This window comes from Mobula birostris, chromosome 12, assembly GCF_030028105.1.
Source record: "Mobula birostris isolate sMobBir1 chromosome 12, sMobBir1.hap1, whole genome shotgun sequence".
Lineage (NCBI taxonomy): Eukaryota > Metazoa > Chordata > Chondrichthyes > Myliobatiformes > Myliobatidae > Mobula > Mobula birostris.
In genome coordinates, this window is record NC_092381.1 from 69,564,289 (window position 1) to 69,590,493 (window position 26,205).

General features: G+C 47.6%; 1 protein-coding gene across 8 annotated transcripts in view; it reads left to right on the forward strand.

The window, feature by feature from the left end:
• Positions 1-5,785: 5,785 nt before the first annotated feature.
• The window catches only part of LOC140206012 (P-selectin-like), a 129,016-nt gene continuing 108,596 nt past the window's right edge, over positions 5,786-26,205 (forward strand). For 2 of the 8 annotated variants that reach the window (XM_072274038.1, XM_072274034.1), the window contains exons 1-3: positions 5,788-5,960; positions 12,760-12,853; positions 15,754-16,140. In XM_072274038.1, coding sequence (XP_072130139.1) covers positions 5,958-5,960; positions 12,760-12,853; positions 15,754-16,140 — 484 coding nt within the window. In that variant the 5' untranslated portion in view covers positions 5,788-5,957. Of the gene's footprint in view, positions 5,961-12,759; positions 12,854-15,753; positions 16,141-26,205 lie in introns of all 8 variants that reach the window. The other 6 variants (XM_072274031.1, XM_072274037.1, XM_072274036.1 and 3 more) reach the window with 5 other exon arrangements.

Below are 26,205 nucleotides of genomic sequence, written 5' to 3' on the forward strand. Positions count from 1 at the left end.
CCACCTTCCCCAGAAGAGATCCCAATGATCTAAAAATCTAAAACCCTGCTCCGTGCACCAACTCCTCAGCCACGCATTCATCTGCCATCTCCTCCAATTCTTACCATCACTGTCACGTAGCACTGGCAGCAATCCTGAGAACATCACCCTTGAGGTCCTGTTCTTCAGCCTTCTGCCTAATTCCTGAAACTCACACTTCAGGACCTCATCCCTCTTCCTGCCTATGTCGTTGGTCCCAACATGTATCACAACTTTTGGTTGCTTTCCCTCTCGTACCAGGATGTCGTGCAACCAGTCAGAGACATCCCGGACCCTGGCACCCGGGAGGCAACAAACCATGCAGGTGTCCTTCTCACATCCACAAAATCTCCTGTCTGCTCCCCTGACTATAGAGTCTCCAATGATGACAGCTCTCCTCTTCTCTGTCCCACCCTTCAGCACCACCGGGTCAGACTCAGTGCCGGAGGCCCTGCCACTGTGGCTCACACCTGGTCGGTCGTCCCCGCTAACAGTATCCAGGACGGTAAACTTATTATTCAAGGGAATGGCTACAGGGGTGCTCTGCAGTACCTGTCTGCTCACCTTCGCTTTCCCCCCTCTGACTGTCACCCAAAGACCTGCTTCCGACAGCCTAGGTGTGACTACCTCCCTGTAGCTCTCATCTATGACTGCCTCGTTCTCCGTTATGAGTTGAAGGTCATCCAGCTGCTGCTCCAGATTCCTTACACGGTCTTCCAGATCGCCCAGCCGTATACACTTCTCGCAGATGTGACTCTGCGGGAGAGGGGCGTTCCCCCAAGACTGCCACATCTCACATGAGAGGCACATCACCGTCTCAGGGGACATTGTAAAAACTAACTGCGAGCTAGCTTGTCCTCTGCCTCTTCTTGTCGAAGCCTCTCAAGTCAAAGCCTCAAAGCTCCACTCCTTCACTGGCCCACTCACGCACTGGCCGCTTTCCACTGGTTAGGCAGCCTCATGTGCTGCAGCTGCACCTTGTCAAAACCTTCTGAAAATACAAGTAAACAACATCCACTGACTTGCCTTTGTCATGGTGGGGGTCATTTCATGAAAGTCAGTCTGCTGTAATTCTTGGAAGAATGGCATAACATGAGAAATAGGGCTCCAAGAGTTTCCAACCCAGCACTGGACTGGAGGGTTTGATGGAGCATGTTGATAGGAACAGGGGAAGTTACTATGAGATCTTGCAGACGCAAGCATACAAGGCAATGGATTGAATCTCAATACCAGAAGCCGGGGACCCAAAACAATGTACATGATGAGATAAGAACTGCAGGAACTTCCCACAATCAGTGCCAGTGAACTGTTAAAAAAACGCAAGGGGTCCATTTTCTATGAGGTCACCACAAATGTATCGGTTAGGGAAATATCACAGAACGTTGTATTTAACAAATGAAATACACTCATTTTAAAATTATGATATGGACTGAATCAATCATACATTCACCACACCATTTCAAATGTCTGGCTTGCTTATTTATCACCTTCAGATGAACAAGAGTGGTAAGCCAATCTTCTCTTGCCACCAACAGTTAATAAGTGATTCTGTCATGTTACTTTTTTTTGACAGTGTTTCTAACAACTTCCATCTGATTTAGACATTAAAATCTTTCAAGAATCTTTCATCATCTTTTTTGGTGAAAATGCTTCAGGATATTCTCAATTAAACCTGCTCCAGCTGGACTTTAACTTCACATTCCAATCTTTATCATACAAACAAAGGATCTCAAATGCTCTTTCTCAAATATTTCAGTGTCAGCAGATTATAACCCCCCATTTGTTGTATTTATGAATCATATTCTCAAGACAAATATCCTCCTTATATTTACTTGTCTTTCACCATCAGTACTTTCATTTGATTACTGGGATTTATTATGGTTTCTTTCTTACCCACACATTTTAATTACATAATACACGGAAAGAAACATGTTATAGTTCTTACCAAAACATAAAACTCTAGTTTCTATTATAAAGGACAAAGTTGAATAGCCTTTACATGTTATTCCTTAGAGGTTCAAGTTCTGACTGTACATAAATTCAACAAAAGAAACAACATTCATCTGGGCCATGGTGCACCTGCACAATATATATCACATATAGCATATAAACCAAAATACTGTACTATACTCTAAATAAGTTAGTAAAATATAACTCAAAATGCATGTAGTAAGTGCAGCACAGGTAAATAGTAAACAGTAATTGGTGCAGTAAATAGATCGCTGTCCTGGTCACGAGACCTCAGTGATGGCTGGGTAGATGTTAGGTTCACAGCCTGAGGGAAGAAGCTGTTACACAGTTTGGCAGTGCTAGTCCTGATGCTCCTGTATCTTCTTCCTCATGGTAGTGGGGCAAAGAGATTGTGGAGTGGGTAGCAGGGATCCTCAACAATACTTTGCGCCCTTCGTCTGCAATGCTCCTGGTAAATGTCACAAATAGCGGGGAGGGAGACTCCAGTGATTCTTTCAGGGGTGCTTACTGTCCGATACCTTGCAACTTCCAGAAAGCCAGACGGGACCCGCTCAGTGGTGCTCCTATAGAAAGTTTTTAGAATGAAAGCAGGGATGTTTGCATGCCTCAGTCTCCTCAGATAATGTAAATACTGTTGTGCCTTCTTGACTAGTGAAGGGGTCTTGTGGGTCCAGGTTAGATAGTCTGTTATGTGCACACAAAGGAACTTTGTGCTCTTCACCCTCTTCATGGTAGAGTCATTGATGTGCAATGGAGAGAGGTCAACCTGTGCCTTCCTGAAGTCCACAGTCATCTCCTTTGTCATGTAACGTTGAGACCTCAAGTTCTTATTCTCACACTGTTTGACAAGCCTCTTTACCCCTCTCTGTACACCAACTCATCATTGTTGCTGGTGAGGCCAACCACTGTAGTATCATCAGTGAACTTGATGTGGCTTGAGCTAAATCTGGCAGTACAGTGGTGAGTCAGAAGTGTGAACAGCAGTGGTCTGAGCACACATTGGTGGGGGGCACCTGTGATGGAGTTTGAGATGTCACTACCAATTCCGACCGGCCTTGGTCTTCCCGTCAAGAAGCCTGAGATCCAGTTGCAGTCTTTGAGGTTGCAATCCAGGGCTTTGAGTCCCAGCAAATACAGTTTACCCACCAACTTCAGGGAAGATCATGTTAAACACCAAGCTGGTCGATGAACAACATCCTGGCGTACAAGGAAGTTTTCAAAGCTTAGGCTATGACATCATCAGTGGATCATTTTGAGTGGTAGGCATACTGGAAAGGCTCCCATGTGGCTGGAATGTTGGAGTTTATGTGATCCATTACCAGCCTCTCAAAGCGCTTCATGATTGTTGATACAAGAACATCTGCAAGTCAACTGTACCCCTTGGAGTACAGTTAAGTTAATCATCAAGAAATGGAAAGAACATGGCACAGCTGTAATTTGGCCTGGAGCAGGCTGTCCTCAAAAACTGAGTGACCAAGGGAACTAGTGAGAGAGACCTGTGACAACTCTGGAGGAGTTACAAGCTTCAGTGACTGAGATGGGAGAGATTGTGTGCTTCACCAGTCACAATTTTATAGGAGAGTGGCAAAGAGAAAGCCACTGCTGAAAAAAACTCACATGAAATCTCAGCTAGAATTTGCCAGAAAGCATTTGGGAGACTCTGAAGTCAGCTGGAAGAAATTATCTTCTGATGAAACCAAGATTGAGCTTTTGGTCCATCAGACAAAACATTATGTTTGGTGTAAGCCAAACACTGCACTTCATCAAAAAACACAGCATCCCTACCATGAAGCATGGTGGTGGCTGCATCATGCTGTGGGGCTGCTTCACTGCAGCAGGCCCTGGAAGGCTTGTGAAGGTAGAGGGTAAAATGAATGCCGCAAAATACAGTTAAATACTGGAGGAAAATCTGATGCAGTCTGCAAAAGAACTGTGACTTGGGAGAAGATTTGTTTTCCGGTAAGGCAATGACCCCAGGCATAAAGCCAAAGCTACACAGGAATGGCTTAAAATCAACAAATGTCTGGAGTGGCCAAGTCAGAGTCCAGACCTCGATCCAATTGAGACTTGGAAAGGGATATTCACTCACAATCCCCATGCAATCTGACAAAGCCTGAGCAGTTCTGTAAAGAAGAATGGGGGAAAATTGCAGTGTCCACATGTGCAAAGCTGTTAGAGACCTATCCACACAGAATCAAGACTGTAATTGTTGCCAAAGGTGCATCTACTAAATACTGACTTGAAGGGGGTGAGTAATTATGCAATCAACTATATTGTGTTTAATAATTGTAATAAATTCAGACAAATTTGTAGACATTTGTTTCACTTTGCTATGAAAGGGTCATTTCTGTTGATCAGTGTCAAAAAAGCCAAATTAAATCCATTGTGATTCCATGTTGTAACACAATAAAACATGAAAACTTCCAGGGGAGTGAATACTTTTTACAGGCAGTGTATGCTTTCTTTTCTGACTAAGTTTACGATACCTTTGGCCATCCAGGGTTCCCTTACTTCCCCATCCTTGTCCTAACTCCTTACCAGAACGTGCATTTCCTGAACTCTGAACAGCTGGTTCCTATCATCTCCCACATATATAGACTTGTCCAGAAGCAGCTGCTCCCAATCAACACTCCTTAGATTCTATCTATCCCATCGTAATTTACCTTTCCCCAATTTAGTAACTGGTTTAGTACAAGATCTGATTTTATCCTTACTCATAAGTATATTAAAATGTAGTGAGTTGTCACTATTCCCACTGTCAGGCCTGTCACCTATCCTAGCCCATTTCCCAAACCCAGGTCCCGTATGTCCTCTCCTCTGGCTGGGCTGTCCAGATTTTATTTCAAGAAGCCCTTCTGGATGCACCAAAGCAATCCCGCCCCATCCAAGTCTATGTATAAGGAAGCTCCAATCAATTTTGAAGAAGTTGAAGTCTCTCACTATTCACTTTTCCATAATCAGTGTCTGTTCCTACACCTCTCAGTGGCTATTGAGGAGCTCATAGTATAATCCCATCAGTATAATTGCACATTTCTTATTTCTGAGCTCCACACAAATTGCTTCTGTGGATGACCCCTTCAGTGTGTCCACTCTGAGTACTGCTGTGACACTCTTGTCTTATCAGTAGTGCAACCCTTCCACCTCTTTTATCCGTCCCCCTCCCCATCACATCTGAAACAATGAAACTTAGCAATATTGAGCAGCCAGTCCTGTCCCTCATGAAGCCAAGTGTCTGGAATGGTACATTACATTAATATAATGTGAGATCTTCGAAATGTCAACACACTGCACCTCTGTATAACGGTATATTAAGGAGAGGTGCAATATGTTAACATCTCACATTATTATATTAAACCTACAGATTATTTTGCAAAATCATCAAAAATCATTTTTGTTTTGTATGTTCTAATCAGAATTTGCAAAGAGATGGTTGCTGATAGCAACAGCTAGTAAATGGGGAGAAAGTAATGAGTCTTCTCCTTTGTCCTCTCCTTCCTTATCACAATCAAGTTTAATATCACTGACATATGTTGTGAAATTTGCTGTTTTGTGGCAGCAGTACAGCATAATCCATAAAAAGCTGTAAGTCAGAGTAAGAAATATATTTATAAATGGTGGTTGGTTACCCTCCGATGAGGAGATACAGTCCCAACACGCCTCCTCTTCCTTTTGAAGCCAAAATAACTAAGAATAATTTAAAATAAGACACTGTCTTTGGAAAAATAATACAGGGATAGACAGGTATCAAATGGAAACTTCATTAAAGGAATTGTATAATTTTCTGCATGCGTGAGGAGCTTCTCAGAAAAGCAGAAGTGGGCGAGTCCCAAATCAACAGTTCTTCAGGAAATCCACGCAGAGGTTAAGCTTTATACTTCTACTGTTGAAGAATTAACTGCAGAAGGTGGGTAACCACGAAGCTGTGAGGACTGGAAACCACACTCTTACAGATATACTATCTAAGGAAAATGGTGAGTGAAGATTTTTTTGAAGTTTGGGAAAGTAAACTTGTGTAACGTTTGCCTGATGCAGTGTAATTCATCTGGGCTTTAGCAGACTGCTTGGAGGATGGACTGGTAGTGGTAGAGGGAGCACAGAATACAACAGTGAAACCACCATCCAAAAGAACTGTAACCTCATTTATTTACATAAAGAAAAGGCCACAAGAAAATACACGAGGTTATTCTTGTTCTAGTGCTACATATGAAACAGTGTCAGAATTATTAACTATTCATGACCAGATATCAGAATCAGATTTAATATATCGGGCATGTGTCATTAAACTTATGGCAGCATTACATTGCAATACATAATAATAAACCCTATAAATTACAATTAAAAGTATATAAAAGGAGAACATTAAATTCAATAAGTAGTTTAGAAAGAGAGGGAAAAATACTGAGGTCGTGTTCATGGATTCATTGTCCATTCAGAAATCTGAGAGTGGAGGGGAAGAAGCTGTTCCTGAAATGTTGAGTGTGTATCTTCAGGCTCCTGTACCAGCAACACTGAGAATAGGACATGACCTGGGTGCTGGGAGTCCTTATTGATGCACGCCCCGTTTTTGAGGCATCGCCTTTGGAAGATGTCCTCGATGCTGGGGAGACTAGTCTTCATGATGAGCTGGCTGAGTTTCTGTTATGCACTATTCATTGCATTGAGCAAATGCTTGTACAAACGTATATTTAGTGCAGTAAATGTGTTAATCCAAAAATTGCAAAACCCTTGATTATCAATGCATTCAGTTGAGGATTATGGCCTTAGCCGAGTCATTTATCAAAAATACGAGAAGGAAAGGATCGTCCATAGCCAGAAGCCACAGAAGTGAAAGGGAAAAGAACTTTAAAAAAAGTACTGCAATGAAGATAGATACCCAATTCAGGTGGCAGCGGAGGAATTCCAGAGGTAGGGAATGGTGTGGGTGCAGACAGACCCAGCCCTGAGACACCAGGTAAGGTCATTTGATTCCAGACAATTGATCTATTGATCCCTACAAAATGTCTCTCCGGTGCCTCCCACTCCCTCTCCTCTCCCTTCTCCTTTTCCCAACCGTGAATTAGACAAATGCAGTGTAGGCAAAGTAGTCTGTACTTTGCAAAACTCTTAGACACATAGATATAGCAAGGGCTTATTCACAGTACTGTAGTAATTTTGTTTTTTGCACTGTACTGCTGCCACAAAAAAAACAAACAAATTTCATGATGTATGTGAGTGATGATGAACCTGATTCTGATATGGGTCTCTGTTGTGGACTGGGAGTGGGAAGGGGGCAATCATGGTTCAGGAAAGAGTTGAGAGAGGGGAGGGAGTGGGAAGCACCAGAGAGACATTCTGTCATGAACAATAAATCAATTGTTTAGAATCAGATGAAGTTGCTGGGTGTCTCGGGGCTGGCTGTGTCTGCACCCATGCCTCCTTCCACCCCAGCTCTCCTCTGCCACCTGTCCCTCACCCCTCATGCAGCGCCACTCCCAACGTTGTTTGTTTCTGCCAGGTTTACAAACTCATTCTCTGCTCCACATTGACAAATACACTATTGTGAAAGAGAAATTTCAAAGGGTAAAAAGTGACCACAGACCATACAAAAAGTAGTGGACAATATAAAGGGGAATTGAAAGAACTCACAATTACGGGGAAAACTGCGGGTGATCATTAACAAGGCATGAATTAATTTTTAGTTGGAATTCCACAGTAGGAGATGACCGCAGTGGCTTTGTTAAAGGATTTAAATCTCAGGTGTTTGAATTCTTCAACAAAGAAAGAGTCGATGAAATTAATTAAATAAAGGTGTTGTATACATGAAGTTCCAACGTCTGTTGATAAAGTACCACATAATAAATATATTTGTCTACGTGGTCTCAAATGAATATTGGTAAACTGGATATTTAATTGGCAAAAAGAACGGCTCGCAACATTTTAAGTGGAAGCTCCTTTCACTTGAGTGGTGCAGACAAGGAAGGGCCTATTTTATGTTCTAAGTCCATTACAACTGATATGCCTAGTATATTTATATATTTTTTTTGAATTTTCCAACTAAATTACCTCAATATTATAAGGTTTAACAGAATTCATGATCTTTGCACCTTTTCCACCATCACCTCTCCTTCGCTCACCATCCAGCAATGGCTCAAGAGACATAGCAATGATTTTCTGATTGGTTAAAATGGGGTTCACTTTGATTTAGGCTAGAGAATCAGGAGTATAATATTAAAAATACAAGACTTGGTAAATGATTAAATAGTTTAAGGGGCAGTAGGAAATCATTTTCATAAGTGCACTCTTATGGGCCAGAGGAGCAGGAGTACTTTCCTGGTTTCTCCCACAAATCAGCCCTCAAATGTTCTTTCCCCAACAGTCCAGCTGATTACAAATTTTGTCCCCGAACAAGCTCTCCTACTCATTAGCTTCTTTGTTGGTGGGTTGCAATTAGAGCGAGAGGTCATTTATTGGTGATGCAGTGCAAGGTTTGATAAGAACTCTGGTGTTTTCGGTGGGCTGAAATCAGCACGGGGGCCAATGAAAAGGAAAGAGATGTAAGTGGAGTGGCCACTGTGTGAGTGGATAGTGTTAGAGTGGCCAGGCTTTGGCTCAGTAGGCTTAAGTGTGTACAGGCTTGGGCAAGCGCAGGCGGAGGTTCTAAGTAATTAAGTTTCTAATAAGTTTTTGTTACTACATAGCTACTGCATTGAGAATGGGTCCATATTTTGTGGTATGTTCCTTTTGTGAGATGTGGGAACTTTGGGAGAGCTCCAGTTTCCCTGATAACTACATCTGTGTAAAGTGAATAGAGCTGCAGCTCCTTAGATTGTGTTAAGGAACTGGAGCTGCAGCTCCTTAGATTGTGTTAAGGAACTGGAGATGCAGCTCAATGACCTTTGTCTCATATGGAAAAATAGGTGGTGATAGATAGGAGCTACAGAGAAGTAGTCACCCCCTAAGCTGCAGAGGAAAGGGAATAAGCAGCCAGAGCAGAGTACACCTGTGGCTGTCCCCCTCAATAATAAGCATACTGTTTTGGAAACTATTGTACGGGGGAAGGTCTATTAGGGGGAAGTCACAGTGACCAGGTCTCTGGCACTGAGTCTGGCTCTGTGGCTCAGAAGGGAAGTGGGAAGAAGAGGAGGCAGTAGGGACAGGGGAATTCTATGGTTAGACGACCAGAAAGCAGATTCTGTGGATGTGAAAGGGACAGGGGAGCAAAATGAGAAAAGAATTATGAATACAGGATTGGAGGTATTACACTTGAATGCACACACGATATGGAATGAGATGGATGATATTGTAGTGCAGCTAGAAGTTGGCAGGTATGACATAGTTGGTACTACTGTGTTGTGGCTGAAAGAAGGTCATATTTGGGAGCTTAAAATCCAAGGATACACATTGTATTGAAAGGACAGGCAGGTAAGCAGAGAGAGTGGGGTGTCTCTGGTTAAAAAATGAAATCAAATCCTTAGAAAGGTGACAGAGTAGCAGAAGATGTAGAATCGTTGTGGGTAGAGTTAAAAAACTGCAAGGGTAAAAGGATCTTGATGGGAGTTTTATACAGGCCTCTGAGCAGTAGCCAGGATCTGGGCTACAAATTACAATGGGAGTTAGAAAAGCCATGTAAAAAAAGGCAATGTTGCCATAGTCATTGGGGATTTCAATATGCAGGTTGATTGGGAAAATCCTGTTGGTGCAAGATCCCAAGAGAGGGAATTTGTAGAATGTCTATGAGATGGCCACATGGGGAATGACAATTATGGATTGGGTATTATGTAGCTACACAGATTTGATTAGGGAGCTTAAGGTAAAGGAACACTTAGGAGGCAGTGATCATAATCTGATAGAAGTCACACTGCAGTTTGAGGAAAGAGAATCTAAAATTGGATGTATCAGTATTAAAGTGGAGTAAAGGGAATTGCAGAGGCATGTGGTAGAAGGTGGTCATAGTTGATTGGAAGGGGACACTAGCAGGGATGATGGCAGAACAACAATGGCCACCTTCCGAATTCTGGGGTAAATTCGGAAGGTGCAGGAAAGGTGCATCCCAAAGATGAAGAAGTATTCTAGCGGGTGGTTGAAGTAACCGTGGCTGACAAGGGAAGTCAAAGATAGCTGTGACCCTCTTACCAGAGCTTGTATACGGACTTGACTAGTTAGCTAACTCTGGTAACAGCCATGTGACTCACCAATGAGAAGGCCACCTTTTATAAGCAATATATGTCTAAGGTTGGTGTGATTTCAGGTTCAACCAAACAGGAACATTGTGATGGTCCAATTAAAGAAACCTTGATTTGAGCAAATGCTGTGTAAATACTGCCCATACACAGTTATCAGTAGCCCAGAAATGACAGATCATACACCAACATAAAATTATAAAGGAAGTATATTTACCAAGTTTTCACCTTTAATTAACAGCTACAGAAAAAGAAAATAAAAATAAAAGGGTCCATTACAGTTAAACCAGCTCAATGTGCATATAACATTGGAGCTCATACTGGGGTTGTCGGGGGTGTATCTCTTTACTCACATGCTGGGCCCATGACTGCATGAAAGAACCTGCCACATTCCAAACTCCCCTCAAAGACCATCTCAAATAAATTGACTTTCTCAGGAGTATTGACCTTTTCTTCTTGGAGCCACAAAGCACTTCTTGCAATGAGAACTCTCCTTCCAACGGCATTCTGCAGCATCTTCCCTTGCGCCCTGCTCCGCAGTTCCTGCCAAAAGACCCTAAACGAGACTACTGTCCTTCGGAATCCTCTTCCCACAGCTCTCTAGAACCTTCTCTCACATCCTGCCATCCTGATTGGCTGACTCACATTCCTCAGTTGGACAGCATGGGTCCTTATCTTAGCCGAGGCCAAAACACCCTTTCCAGCAAGGCACACTGCTTTTACAGAAAACTGCTGATATAAACTATCTCACAGCATAGCAGTAGACATTTTAACCAGGACATTACACAACATAAAAGCAAAAGAGAAGGCATATAATATTGAGGATTGGGATGCTTTTAAAAACAAACAGAAGGCAACAACTTCAGGAGGACTCAGACAGATTGGGGGAATAGCAAAGAAGTGGCAGATGCAATATAATGAAGGGAAGTGCATGGCCATCCACTTTGGCAGAAGGAATAAAGGAGTGGGCTAGTTTCTAAATAGGGAGAAAATTTAAAAATCTAGATGTGTGAAGGGACTTAGAAGTCCTCATGCCGGATTCCCTAAAGGTTAACTTCCAGGTTGAATTAGTGGAAAGGAAGACAAATGTTAGTATTCATTTGAGAGGAATAAAATACGAAAGCAAGGATGTAATGCTGAGGCTTTGTAAGGCATTAGCCAGACCACGCTTGGAGGACTGTCAGCAGATTTGGGCCTGTTATCTGAGGAGGATGTGCTGGGATTGGAGAGGGTCCAGAGGAGGTTCAAGAGAATGATCCCAAGAATGAAAGGCTTAACATATGAGGAACATTTAATGGCTCTAGGCATGTATCCACTGGGGTTTAGAAGAATGAGGATGAATCTCATTGAAATGTATCAAATATTTAAAGGTTTAGGACATATAGTAAATGTTGAGAGTATGTTTCCGATACTGGGGGAGATTAAGATCAGTGGACACATTCTCAAAATTGAGAAATGTCCATTTAGGACAGAGATAAGAAAAAATTCTTTAGCCAGAGGGTGGTGAATCTGTGGAATTAATTGTCACAAACAGCTGTGCAGGCCAAGTCATTGGGTCTATTTAAGGCAGATGTTGACAGGTTGGTGATTAATCAGGGCTTCGAAGGGTTACAGGTAGAAGGCAGAAGAATGGAGTGGAGAGGGGGTTAATAAATCATCCATGATGGAATGATGATGCAAACCTGATGGGCTGAATGGCCTAATTCTACTCCTGTGTCCCGTGGTCTTGTGGCCTTTGTACGATCTCTCACCATATTGACCAACAGCTTCCTCAGCCTGCATGCGACATTGCCGCAGAGCTGTTTGTATAATCTTTAGGAAAACTTGTAATAAACAGATACATTTGGAGTGCTAAATTTGTTCATCCACAAGGTCAAATTCATAATCCAGAAACCAAACAGGAAACAAAACTCAGATGATAAATTTCCATGGAAGTTGTGGGCATGTACAAAATTCATAATGATTACAACATATTATGAAACCGATGCACAATTATCTAAAACATATTTTCTACTAGTCCACCCAGCACTTTTGGAGGAAATACTTATTCCAAATTAAAGGAAGGAATTCATGCTCTCTGCTCAGGAAGTATAGAAAGGAAACATTAAACAAAAAGCAAACTGAGGATATTTTTGTATGTATTTGCAATCATTGCAACCATAGAAAACATTACGTTCATTTCAACTTCATAGAATGTAAATACTCTACTATTTTAATACTCATCAAACAAAGATGTAAATTATTTCTGTTTTTCGCATTTGTAGGTTGGGAGCGGGTCTGTCGGGTAGAAATAAAGTCAGCTTTGGCTCTGATACTCTCCTGTTCCTCAACGGATTGCTATGTCTATGAGGAAAGCTGACTTGAGGAAGGAAATGAGTATTTATTATTGCAATCAATCAATAATATCCAAGAATAAGATTTGGCCAAAAATGATATCACAGCACATAAAAGTACCAAACAGCACAATTCAGTATTTTACTTGTATATAAGCTAATGGCTGAGTTTGTTATTCTTTCATTTTGTACGCAGGATATGCACGTCAGTGAGACTTTAGGAATTTTATTTTAAATCTATTTTTCAAATTTTTGCTTGATCTATTCTTCACATGCAGGTATCCCATGGTAGTGTGAACCATCCATACATGCAATATCCACAGATACAAGATAAGATATTCCGATTCTTGACATTAACTGTGATTATCTATGGTAAGATTCTGTTGATTATTTGACTGATCTGTTACTTGGTGATACTGCAAGGACTGTTTTTCTGTTTTAATAAATAATTTGAAAAAAACATCGTCTTTGAAAAGACATCAGCTTGGATTACATTCCATTTTTCCCTCCAACAACTCCACATCCACCACCACCTCCCCAACCAAATTCCTCACCCCAGGGGTGAAAGATTGGACCAGGGATTCTCATTCAGTCATTTGACAGTCCATTTTTTATTTCCCTTTTTGCCAAAATGTCAGTGTTTTTGCTTTATATAAATTTTCCTTCATCTCTTAAAAAGAACTGTCCCTGTCCCACAGAACTAGTCATTTGATCTGTGCACCAAATGTATGAGGAAAAGAATCTGAAAACTGAATTTTCTTCAGAAGCAAATTACTTTTATTAATGCTATTTCACAAATTTAAGTAAACTGTCCTCCAGAAGGCACTATGCCAGAACACTTCAAGCTACTCTTCCTGAGTTGCCCTGAGTTTGGAACTAGGATGCTTGTTTGCTTTGCAGTCAAGAGCAGTAGCACATGGATTAAAAAAAACCTTGAAATTCATTCCATGATCAGTTGTGTTAAAGGCGCCATGGTCCCAAAATATCAGTCGTGTATTAAGCATTGTCTTGGAAGCTTCAGAACTGAATTTCACTATCAGGGAAAAAGTGCTATTGCTGCTATCTGGAGATGAATGTCCAGGAAATGGCCCAAGGAAGACAGGCTTGGGGATGGAAATAAAAATGAACTAGTATCTCGTCACAAGGCTGAACCCATCATACACGTTGAATTTGTGCAGGAAAGTGAGGAGGAATTTGTAGGACGTCAGCAAACAGAAACAGGAAAGAGGTTTTAGAGTAAAATGAAGAGGCTGCAGAGTAAAGCTTTTCAATAAACCTTTGACAGTGAAAGACCACACACCTGATGTTGTGCTTGCTGAATGATTTTTTTTTCCATTTGACACTATTGTTATTGCCTGGTTGACCTGAGTTAAACAGGTTATAAAAACACATTATTAGTTTATATTACATAACTTAGAATAGAGTTTTGGTAATGCAGCGGTTGAAAGAAGCCCTTCATCAAAGATTAAATTAAACAAGACTGTATACTCCTCACAGCTGTATGACGTGTGCACCTTGTGTCAGCTCTGCAAAATCCTCCAAATTCACCAAAATGATAAACAAATAAACACCAGTGTCTTCCCCCAGGCTGACATCCTGAGCACTTGTACTCAATTGGTTTTCTTGGGCAGGGCATGCCACTCGTATGCCTGACACAAGAAATGTGAAACTGCCATTCTATTTTGAGCTCTGTCATGGGAAGGAATAGCCAGGGAGGGGATCTGCTCCAAGTTCACCACTCACCCTTGGCAGTCTTTGGTCCATGACAACTCAGAGCAGAGAGAGCGGCTGGTATTAAGAGTCTGTGCATTGGAACACTCAGAAGACCAGTGCAAAAATGTAATGAGCATCTCACCTGTCCAGGCACCTTCTGTAAAAGAGTCAGAAGACTCTTTATTGCATGATCTTAGAACTCATAAAATTGGAATTGCCTAACGCTTGGTCAGTCCTGACTACCTTGTCTGTTGATAATGCTGCTGGAAGATAAAATTATTTCACCCTAGGCAGCACAAATTTCAATTACTCCTGGAACTGATAAGTGCTTCAAAAGTAATTACAGGTTTCATTGCACTTTTCAATAGTGATAGAATGCAAATATCTTAGAATGCTGTAAGAATGATCAGCTTTTTTTTGCAGTTTAGATAGGCATTGCTGGCAAAGTCAATATGTTGATAGAAATATAACTTTGGATATTGAAGCAAAATTGAATATTGACTCAGCAGGTCAGGCAGCATCTATGGAAGTGAATCGGCAATTGGCATTTCGGGCTGAGCAGGAAGGGGAAGATTCCAGAATAAAAAGGTGGGGGATGGGATGGTGGCTAGCTGGAGGGTGATTGGTGAAGCCAGATGGGTGGGAAAGGTCAAGGGCTGGAGAAGAAGTAATCTGATAGGAGAGGAGAGTGGACCGTGGAGAATGGAGGGGACACAGGGAGAAGGAAGAGGCAGGTTAGAAGAGGTAAGAGGCCAGAGTGGGAATTGAAGCAAGTGGGGGTGGAATTTATTGACCGTAAGGAGAAATCAATATGGGAAGGAAATATCTATTGTGTGCTTTTTTGAAGATCTTCAATAGCAAGACAAATAGATGAGGTATATAGAATTACCAACTAATTATTCTCAAGATGACAGTGAGCCATGTTCTTGAACTACTGAAGACATTCAGATGAAGATATACCCCCAATGCTGTTGGTGTAGCATTCTGCAATTTAGAATCAAGCTTATACACCATCGAAGTTTTCATGATAAAGTGCACAGGACCTTATTTTCTATGTGAGGAAAGAAAAGAAAATAGTGAAAGGGAGTGGGAAAGAAATATAGGTAGGTAAGGGAGGAGATGATGGATAGAGAGAAGATGCAACTGGATGAGTGACTGAAGAATGACTGTAAATTAAACAAAGTTCTAGTTTTCAATCAAAGGAATTGGATCCGGATCTTTGCTCTAGACTCTGTGTCCCTTTCTCCCTCGCCCAATTTTTCATCTCTCTTTTTCATCCACATGATGGAGCATACCAGGCTGACTGAATGTATCCTTAAAGGATGTCACAGAACATGAAAAAGAAATCTGTTTGATTAATTAGTCTATGCTTGTGCTAATCAGGCTTATTAAGAGCAACCAATTGACAGCTGTGGTTGTAATTAATACTCAAGGCTTAATTGTACACCCAATCCTAATACTTGCTTCTGGGAGGAATAAATTCATTAATCATATTTACCTTTCTCTTTATACCATCAGTAACAGATTAAAAATGTTGGCACAATGTTCTTGGTTTACAGAGCTTCTGATATTAGGAGGTGCACATGGCTGGTTATACTATTACTCCAATAAAAACATGATTTGGACTAAGGCAAGGAACCACTGTCGGAGAAGTTACACGGACATGGTGGCAATACAGAATAAGGAGGAAATTGATTACCTGGTAAACGATTTGTCAAGTACGAGTGGTCACGTCTGGATTGGTTTGAGGAAGCTCAACAACACCTGGACCTGGATTGGAACAAGTCGCAAATTGGAGGATATAGGCGAGAACTGGGCTCCTGGTGAACCCAACAATGGAAAGACTAATGAAGACTGTGTGGAAATGTACATCAATGTGGGAGAAAAGTCAGGAAAGTGGAATGATGAGCCTTGCAAGAGAAAGAAGAGGCCACTGTGTTACCAAGGTAACTAAACAACACTAGATCATCATATAAAAAATAGATAGGTATATGGAGCTTAGAAAAATACATGGCTATCTGTGAGCGAAATCCTAGGTGTTGTCCAGAAAAGGTTACATGGTTGGCATAACATTGTGGGCTGAACAGCCTGTAATGTGCTGCAGATTTCTATGATTCTATGATCTGTGGGAGGCAGATGGGAACAGTGGGAGTGTGAGGGTGAAGGGCAGATGGGAACAGTGGGGGTGTGAGGGTGAAGGGTAGATGGGAACAGTGGGAGTGTGAGGGTGAAGGGTAGATGGGAACAGTGGGAGTGTGAGGGTGAAGTGCAGATGGGAACAGTGGGAGTGTGAGGGTGAAGGGCAAATGGGAACAGTGGGAGTGTGTGGGTGAAGGTTAGATGGGAACAGTGGCAGTGTGAGGGTGAAGGGCAGATGGGAACAGTGGGAGTGTGCGGGTGAAGGGCAAATGGGAACAGTGGGAGTGTGAGGGTGAAGGGTAGATGGGAACAGTGGGAGTGTGAGGGTGAAGGGTAGATGGGAACAGTGGGAGTGCGTGGGAGGCAGATGCGAACAGTGGGAGTGTGCGGGTGAAGGGCAGATGGGAACAGTGGGAGTGTGAGGGTGAAGGGCAAATGGGAACAGTGGGAGTGTGTGGGTGAAGGTTAGATGGGAACAGTGGCAGTGTGAGGGTGAAGGGCAGATGGGAACAGTGGGAGTGTGCGGGTGAAGGGCAAATGGGAACAGTGGGAGTGTGAGGGTGAAGGGTAGATGGGAACAGTGGGAGTGTGAGGGTGAAGGGTAGATGGGAACAGTGGGAGTGCGTGGGAGGCAGATGCGAACAGTGGGAGTGTGCGGGTGAAGGGCAGATGGGAACAGTGGGAGTGTGAGGGTGAAGGGCAAATGGGAACAGTGGGAGTGTGTGGGTGAAGGTTAGATGGGAACAGTGGCAGTGTGAGGGTGAAGGGCAGATGGGAACAGTGGGAGTGCGTGGGAGGCAGATGCGAACAGTGGGAGTGTGCGGGTGAAGGGCAGATGGGAACAGTGGGAGTGTGAGGGTGAAGGGTAGATGGGAACAGTGGGAGTGTGAGGGTGAAGGGTAGATGCAAACAGTGGGAGTGTGCGGGTGAAGGGCAAATGGGAACAGTGGGAGTGTGAGGGTGAAGGATAGATGGGAACAGTGGAAGTTTGCGGCTGAAGGGCAAATGAGAACAGTGGGAGTGTGAGGGTGAAGGGTAGATGGGAACAGTGGGAGTGTGTGGGTGAAGGTTAGATGGGAACAGTGGGAGTGTGAGGGGTAGAAGGGCAGATGGGAACAGTGGGAATGTGCGGGTGAAGGGCAAATGGGAACAGTGGGTGTGTGAGGGGTAGAAGGGCAGATGGGAACAGTGGGAGTGTGAGGGTGAAGGGCAAATGGGAACAGTGGGAGTGTGAGGGTGAAGGGCAGATGCGAACAGTGGGAGTGTGCGGGTGAAGGGCAGGTGGGAACAGTGGGAGTGTGCGGGTGAAGGGTAGATGGGAACAGTGGGAGTGTGAGGGTGAAGGGCAGATGGGAACAGTGGGGGTGTGCGGGTGAAGGGCAGATGGGAACAGTGGGAGTGTGTGGGGTTGAAGGGCAGATGGGAACAGTGGGAGTGTGAGGCTGAAGGGTAGATGGGAACAGTGGGAGTTTGCGGCTGAAGGTTAGATGGGAACAGTGGCAGTGTGGGGGTGAAGGGCAGATGGGAACAGTGGGAGTGTGAGGGTGAAGGGTAGATAGGAACAGTGGGAGTGCGTGGGAGGCAGATGCGAACAGTGGGAGTGTGCGGGTGAAGGGCAGATGGGAACAGTGGGAGTGTGAGGGTGAAGGGTAGATGCAAACAGTGGGAGTGTGCGGGTGAAGGGCAAATGGGAACAGTGGGAGTGTGAGGGTGAAGGATAGATGGGAACAGTTGAAGTTTGCGGCTGAAGGGCAAATGAGAACAGTGGGAGTGTGAGGGTGAAGGGTAGATGGGAACAGTGGGAGTGTGTGGGTGAAGGTTAGATGGGAACAGTGGGAGTGTGAGGGGTAGAAGGGCAGATGGGAACAGTGGGAATGTGCGGGTGAAGGGCAAATGGGAACAGTGGGTGTGTGAGGGGTAGAAGGGCAGATGGGAACAGTGGGAGTGTGAGGGTGAAGGGCAGATGCGAACAGTGGGAGTGTGCGGGTGAAGGGCAGGTGGGAACAGTGGGAGTGTGCGGGTGAAGGGTAGATGGGAACAGTGGGAGTGTGAGGGTGAAGGGCAGATGGGAACAGTGGGGGTGTGCGGGTGAAGGGCAGATGGGAACAGTGGGAGTGTGTGGGGTTGAAGGGCAGATGGGAACAGTGGGAGTGTGCGGCTGAAGGGTAGATGGGAACAGTGGGAGTTTGCGGCTGAAGGTTAGATGGGAACAGTGGCAGTGTGGGGGTGAAGGGCAGATGGGAACAGTGGGAGTGTGAGGGTGAAGGGTAGATAGGAACATGGGGAGTGTGAGGGTGAAGGGTAGATGGGAACAGTGGGAGTGTGCGGGTGAAGGGTAGATGGGAACAGTGGGAGTGTGCGGGTGAAGGGTAGTTGGGAACAGTGGGAGTGTGCGGGTGAAGGGCAAATGGGAACAGTGGGAGTGTGAGGGTGAAGGGTAGATGGGAACAGTGGGAGTGCGAGGGTGAAGGGTAGATGGGAACAGTGGGAGTGCGTGGGAGGCAGATGCGAACAGTGGGAGTGTGCGGGTGAAGGGCAAATGGGAACAGTGGGAGTTTGCGGCTGAAGGGCAAATGGGAACAGTGGGAGTGTGAGGGTGAAGGGTAGATGGAAACAGTGGGAGTGTGCGGGTGAAGGGCAAATAGGAACAGTGGGAGTGTGAGGGTGAAGGATAGATGGGAACAGTGGGAGTGTGCGGGTGAAGGGTAGATGGGAACAGTGGGAGTTTGCGGCTGAAGGGCAAATGAGAACAGTGGGAGTGTGAGGGTGAAGGATAGATGGGAACAGTGGGAGTGTGCGGGTGAAGGGCAAATGGGAACAGTGGGAGTGTGAGGGGTAGAAAGGCAGATGGGAACAGTGGGAGTGTGAGGGTGAAGGGCAAATGGGAACAGTGGGAGTGTGAGGGTGAAGGGTAGATGGGAACAGTGGGAGCGTGCGGGTGAAGGGCAGATGCAAACAGTGGGAGTGTGCGGGTGAAGGGCAGGTGGGAACAGTGGGAGTGTGCGGGTGAAGGGTAGATGGGAACAGTGGGAGTGTGAGGGTGAAGGGCAGATGGGAACAGTGGGGGTGTGCGGGTGAAGGGCAGATGGGAACAGTGGGAGTGTGTGGGGTTGAAGGGCAGATGGGAACAGTGGGAGTGTGCGGCTGAAGGGTAGATGGGAACAGTGGGAGTTTGCGGCTGAAGGTTAGATGGGAACAGTGGCAGTGTGGGGGTGAAGGGCAGATGGGAACAGTGGGAGTGTGAGGGTGAAGGGTAGATGGGAACAGTGGGAGTGTGAGGGTGAAGGGTAGATGGGAACAGTGGGAGTGTGCGGGTGAAGGGTAGATGGGAACAGTGGGAGTGTGCGGGTGAAGGATAGTTGGGAACAGTGGGAGTGTGCGGGTGAAGGGCAGATGCGAACAGTGGGAGTGTGCGGGTGAAGGGCAGATGGGAACAGTGGGAGTGTGTGGGTGAAGGGTAGATGGGAATAGTGGGAGTGTGCGGGTGAAGGGTAGATTGGAACAGTGGGAGTGTGCGGGTGAAGGGCAGATGGGAACAGTGGGAGTGTGCGGGTGAAGGGTAGATGGGAACAGTGGGAGTTTGCGGCTGAAGGTTAGATGGAAACAGTGGCAGTGTGGGGGTGAAGGGCAGATGGGAACAGTGGGAGTGTGCGGGTGAAGGGTAGATGGGAACAGTGGGAGTGTGCGGGTGAAGGGTAGATGGGAACAGTGGGGGTGTGCGGGTGAAGGGTAGATGGGAACAGTGGGGGTGTGCGGGTGAAGGTAGATAGGAACAGTGGGAGTGTGTGGGGTTGAAGGACAGATGGGAACAGTAGGAGTGTGCGGCTGAAGGGTAGATGGGATCAGTGGGAGTGTGCGGGTGAAGGGTAGATGGGAACAGTGGGAGTGTGCGGGTGAAGGGTATTTGGGAACAGTGGGAGTGTGTGGGGTTGAAGGGCAGATAGGAACAGGGGGCGTGTGCGGGTGAAAGGTAGATGGGAAGAGTGGGAGTTTGAGGGTGAGGGGTAGATGGGAACAGTGGGAGTGTCCGGGTGAAGGGTAGATGGGAACAGTGGGAGTGTCGGGGTGATGGGTAGATGGGAACAGTCGGAGTGTGGGGGTGAAGGGCAGATGGGAACAGTGGGAGTGTGGGGGTGAAGGGTAGATGGGAATAGTGGGAGTGTGCGGGTGAAGGGTAGATGGGAACAGTGGGAGTGTGCGGGTGAAGGGTAGATGGGAACAGTGGGAGTGTGAGGGTGAAGGGTAGATGGGAACAGTCGGAGTGTGTGGGAGGCAGATGCAAACAGTGGGAGTGTGAGGGTGAAGGGTAGATGGGAACAGTGGGAGTGTGAGGGTGAAGGGTAGATGGGAACAGTGGGAGTGTGAGGGTGAAGGGTAGATGGGAACAGTGGGAGTGTGTGGGAGGCAGATGCAAACAGTGGGAGTGCGAGGGTGAAGGGCAGATGGGAACAGCGGGAGTGTGCGGGTGAAGGGCAGATGGGAACAGTGGGAGTGTGAGGGTGAAGGGTAGATGGGAACAGTCGGAGTGTGTGGGAGGCAGATGCAAACAGTGGGAGTGTGAGGGTGAAGGGTAGATGGGAACAGTGGGAGTGTGAGGGTGAAGTGCAGATGGGACAGTGAGAGGGTGGGGGTGAAGGGTAGATAGGAACAGTGTGAGTGTGAAGGGCAGATGGGAACAGTGAGAGTGTGCGGGTGAAGGGTAGATTGGAACAGTGGGAGTGAGACGGTGAAGGGTAGATGGGAACAGTGGGAGGGTGCGGGTGAAGGGCAGATGGGAACAGTGGGAGTCTGCGGGTGAAGGGTAGTTGGGAACAGTGAGAGTGTGCGGGTGAAGGGTAGATGGGAACAGTGGGAGTGTGCGGGTGAAGGGCAAATGGGAACAGTGGGAGTGTGCGGGTGAAGGGTAGATGGGAACAGTGGGAGTGTGCGGGTGAAGGGTAGATGGGAACAGTGGGAGTGTGCGGGTGAAGGGTAGATTGGAACAGTGGGAGTGTGCGGGTGAAGGGTAGATGGGAACAGCGGGAGTGTGCGGGTGAAGGGTAGATGCGAACAGTGGGAGTGTGCGGGTGAAGGGCAGATGGGAACAGTGGGAGTGTGCGGGTGAAGGGCAGATGGGAACGGTGGGATTGTGCGGGTGAAGGGCAGATAGGAACAGTGGGAGTGTGGAGGTGAAGGGTAGATGGGAACAGTGGGAGTGTGCGGGTGAAGGGTAGATGGGAACAGTGGGTGTGTGTGGGGTTGAAGGGCAGATTGGAACAAGGGGAGTGTGCGGGTGAAAGGTAGATGGGAAGAGTGGGAATGTGATGGTGAAGGGTAGATGGGAACAGTGGGAGTGTGAGGGTGAAGGGTAGATGGGAATTGTGGGTGTGTGCGGGTGAAGGACAGATGGGAACAGTGGGAGTGTGAGGGTGAAGGACAGATGGGAACAGTGGGAGTGTGAGGGTGAAGGGTAGATGGGAACAGTGGGAGTGAGTGGGCGAAGGTTAGATGGGAACAGTGGGAGTGCGTGGGAGGAAGATGCGAACAGTGGGAGTGTGCGGGTGAAGGACAGAAGGGAACAGTGGAAGTGTGAGGGTGAAGGGTAGATGGGAACAGTGGGAGTGTGAGGGTGATGGGTAGATAGGAACAGTCGGAGTGTGCGGGTGAAGGGCAGATGGGAAGAGTGGGAGTGCGTGGGTGAAGGGTAGATGGGAATAGTGGGAGTGTGCGGGTGAAGGGTAGATGGGAACAGTGGGAGTTTGCGGCTGAAGGTTAGATGGAAACAGTGGCAGTGTGGGGGTGAAGGGCAGATGGGAACAGTGGGAGTATGCGGGTGAAGGGTAGATGGGAACAGTCGGAGTGTGCGGGTGAAGGGTAGTTGGGAACAGTGGGAGTGTGCGGGTGAAGGGCAGATGCGAACAGTTGGAGTGTGCGGGTGAAGAGCAGATGCGAACAGTGGGAGTGTGCGGGTGAAGGGCAGATGGGAACACTGGGAGTGTGCGGGTTAAGGGCAGATGGGAACAGTGGGCGTGTGGGGGTGAAGGGTAGATGGCAACAGTGGCAGTGTGCGGGTGAAGGGTAGATGGGAACAGGGGGGGTGTGCGGGTGAAGGTAGATAGGAGTAGTGGGAGTGTGTGGGGTTGAAGGGCAGATGGGAACAGTGGGAGTGTGCGGGTGAAGGGTAGTTGGGAACAGTGGGAGTGTGTGGGGTTGAAGGGCACATGGGAACAGGGGGAGTGTGCGGGTGAAAGGTAGATGGGAAGAGTGGGAGTTTGAGGGTGAGGAGTAGATGGGAACAGTGGGAGTGTGCGGGTGAAGGGTAGATGGGAACAGTGGGAGTGTCGGGGTGATGGTTAGATGGGAACAGTCGGAGTGTGCGGGTGAAGGGCAGATGGGAACAGAGGGAGTGTGGGGGTGAAGGGTAGATGGGAATAGTGGGAGTGTCGGGGTGATGGTTAGATGGGAACAGTCGGAGTGTGCGGGTGAAGGGCAGATGGGAACAGTGGGAGTGTGAGGGTGAAGGGTAGATGGGAACAGTGGGAGTGTGAGGGTGAAGGGTAGATGGGAACAGTGGGAGTGTGTGGGAGGCAGATGCAAACAGTGGGAGTGCGAGGGTGAAGGGCAGATGGGAACAGCGGGAGTGTGCGGGTGAAGGGCAGATGGGAACAGTGGGAGTGTGAGGGTGAAGGGTAGATGGGAACAGTCGGAGTGTGTGGGAGGCAGAGGCAAACAGTGGGAGTGTGAGGGTGAAGGGTAGATGGGAACAGTGGGAGTGTGAGGGTGAAGTGCAGATGGGACAGTGAGAGGGTGGGGGTGAAGGGTAGATAGGAACAGTGGGAGTGTGAGTGTGAAGGGTAGATTGGAACAGTGGGAGTGAGCGGGTGAAGGGTAGATGGGAACAGTGGGAGTGTGTGGGGTTGAAGGGCAGATAGGAACAGGGGGCGTGTGCGGGTGAAAGGTAGATGGGAAGAGTGGGAGTTTGAGGGTGAGGGGTAGATGGGAACAGTGGGAGTGTCCGGGTGAAGGGTAGATGGGAACAGTGGGAGTGTCGGGGTGATGGGTAGATGGGAACAGTCGGAGTGTGGGGGTGAAGGGCAGATGGGAACAGTGGGAGTGTGCGGGTGAAGGGTAGATGGGAATAGTGGGAGTGTGCGGGTGAAGGGTAGATGGGAACAGTGGGAGTGTGCGGGTGAAGGGTAGATGGGAACAGTGGGTGTGTGTGGGGTTGAAGGGCAGATCGGAACAGTGGGTGTGTGCGATTGAAGGGTAGATGGGAACAGTGGGAGTGTGAGGGTGAAGGATAGATGGGAACAGTGGGAGTGTGCGGGTGAAGGGTAGATGGGAACAGTGGGAGTGTGTGGGGTTGAAGGGCAGATCGGAACAGTGGGTGTGTGCGGGTGAAGGGTAGATGGGAACAATGGAAGTGTGCGGGTGAAGGGTAGATGGGAACACTGGGAGTGTGCGGGTGAAGGGTAGATGGGAACAGTGGGAGTGTGCGGGTGAAGGGTAGATGGGAACAGTGGGAGTGCGAGGGTGAAGGGTAGATGGGAACAGTGGGAGTGCGTGGGAGGCAGATGCGAACAGTGGGAGTGTGCGGGTGAAGGGCAAATGGGAACAGTGGGAGTTTGCGGCTGAAGGGCAAATGGGAACAGTGGGAGTGTGAGGGTGAAGGGTAGATGGAAACAGTGGGAGTGTGCGGGTGAAGGGCAAATAGGAACAGTGGGAGTGTGAGGGTGAAGGATAGATGGGAACAGTGGGAGTGTGCGGGTGAAGGGTAGATGGGAACAGTGGGAGTTTGCGGCTGAAGGGCAAATGAGAACAGTGGGAGTGTGAGGGTGAAGGATAGATGGGAACAGTGGGAGTGTGCGGGTGAAGGGCAAATGGGAACAGTGGGAGTGTGAGGGGTAGAAAGGCAGATGGGAACAGTGGGAGTGTGAGGGTGAAGGGCAAATGGGAACAGTGGGAGTGTGAGGGTGAAGGGTAGATGGGAACAGTGGGAGCGTGCGGGTGAAGGGCAGATGCAAACAGTGGGAGTGTGCGGGTGAAGGGCAGGTGGGAACAGTGGGAGTGTGCGGGTGAAGGGTAGATGGGAACAGTGGGAGTGTGAGGGTGAAGGGCAGATGGGAACAGTGGGGGTGTGCGGGTGAAGGGCAGATGGGAACAGTGGGAGTGTGTGGGGTTGAAGGGCAGATGGGAACAGTGGGAGTGTGCGGCTGAAGGGTAGATGGGAACAGTGGGAGTTTGCGGCTGAAGGTTAGATGGGAACAGTGGCAGTGTGGGGGTGAAGGGCAGATGGGAACAGTGGGAGTGTGAGGGTGAAGGGTAGATGGGAACAGTGGGAGTGTGAGGGTGAAGGGTAGATGGGAACAGTGGGAGTGTGCGGGTGAAGGGTAGATGGGAACAGTGGGAGTGTGCGGGTGAAGGATAGTTGGGAACAGTGGGAGTGTGCGGGTGAAGGGCAGATGCGAACAGTGGGAGTGTGCGGGTGAAGGGCAGATGGGAACAGTGGGAGTGTGTGGGTGAAGGGTAGATGGGAATAGTGGGAGTGTGCGGGTGAAGGGTAGATTGGAACAGTGGGAGTGTGCGGGTGAAGGGCAGATGGGAACAGTGGGAGTGTGCGGGTGAAGGGTAGATGGGAACAGTGGGAGTTTGCGGCTGAAGGTTAGATGGAAACAGTGGCAGTGTGGGGGTGAAGGGCAGATGGGAACAGTGGGAGTGTGCGGGTGAAGGGTAGATGGGAACAGTGGGAGTGTGCGGGTGAAGGGTAGATGGGAACAGTGGGGGTGTGCGGGTGAAGGGTAGATGGGAACAGTGGGGGTGTGCGGGTGAAGGTAGATAGGAACAGTGGGAGTGTGTGGGGTTGAAGGACAGATGGGAACAGTAGGAGTGTGCGGCTGAAGGGTAGATGGGATCAGTGGGAGTGTGCGGGTGAAGGGTAGATGGGAACAGTGGGAGTGTGCGGGTGAAGGGTATTTGGGAACAGTGGGAGTGTGTGGGGTTGAAGGGCAGATAGGAACAGGGGGCGTGTGCGGGTGAAAGGTAGATGGGAAGAGTGGGAGTTTGAGGGTGAGGGGTAGATGGGAACAGTGGGAGTGTCCGGGTGAAGGGTAGATGGGAACAGTGGGAGTGTCGGGGTGATGGGTAGATGGGAACAGTCGGAGTGTGGGGGTGAAGGGCAGATGGGAACAGTGGGAGTGTGGGGGTGAAGGGTAGATGGGAATAGTGGGAGTGTGCGGGTGAAGGGTAGATGGGAACAGTGGGAGTGTGCGGGTGAAGGGTAGATGGGAACAGTGGGTGTGTGTGGGGTTGAAGGGCAGATCGGAACAGTGGGTGTGTGCGAGTGAAGGGTAGATGGGAACAGTGGGAGTGTGAGGGTGAAGGATAGATGGGAACAGTGGGAGTGTGCGGGTGAAGGGTAGATGGGAACAGTGGGAGTGTGTGGGGTTGAAGGGCAGATCGGAACAGTGGGTGTGTGCGGGTGAAGGGTAGATGGGAACAATGGAAGTGTGCGGGTGAAGGGTAGATGGGAACACTGGGAGTGTGCGGGTGAAGGGTAGATGGGAACAGTGGGAGTGTGCGGGTGAAGGGCAGATGGGAACAGTGGGAGTGTGAGGGTGAAGGGTAGATGGGAACAGTCGGAGTGTGTGGGAGGCAGATGCAAACAGTGGGAGTGTGAGGGTGAAGGGTAGATGGGAACAGTGGGAGTGTGAGGGTGAAGGGTAGATGGGAACAGTGGGAGTGTGAGGGTGAAGGGTAGATGGGAACAGTGGGAGTGTGTGGGAGGCAGATGCAAACAGTGGGAGTGCGAGGGTGAAGGGCAGATGGGAACAGCGGGAGTGTGCGGGTGAAGGGCAGATGGGAACAGTGGGAGTGTGAGGGTGAAGGGTAGATGG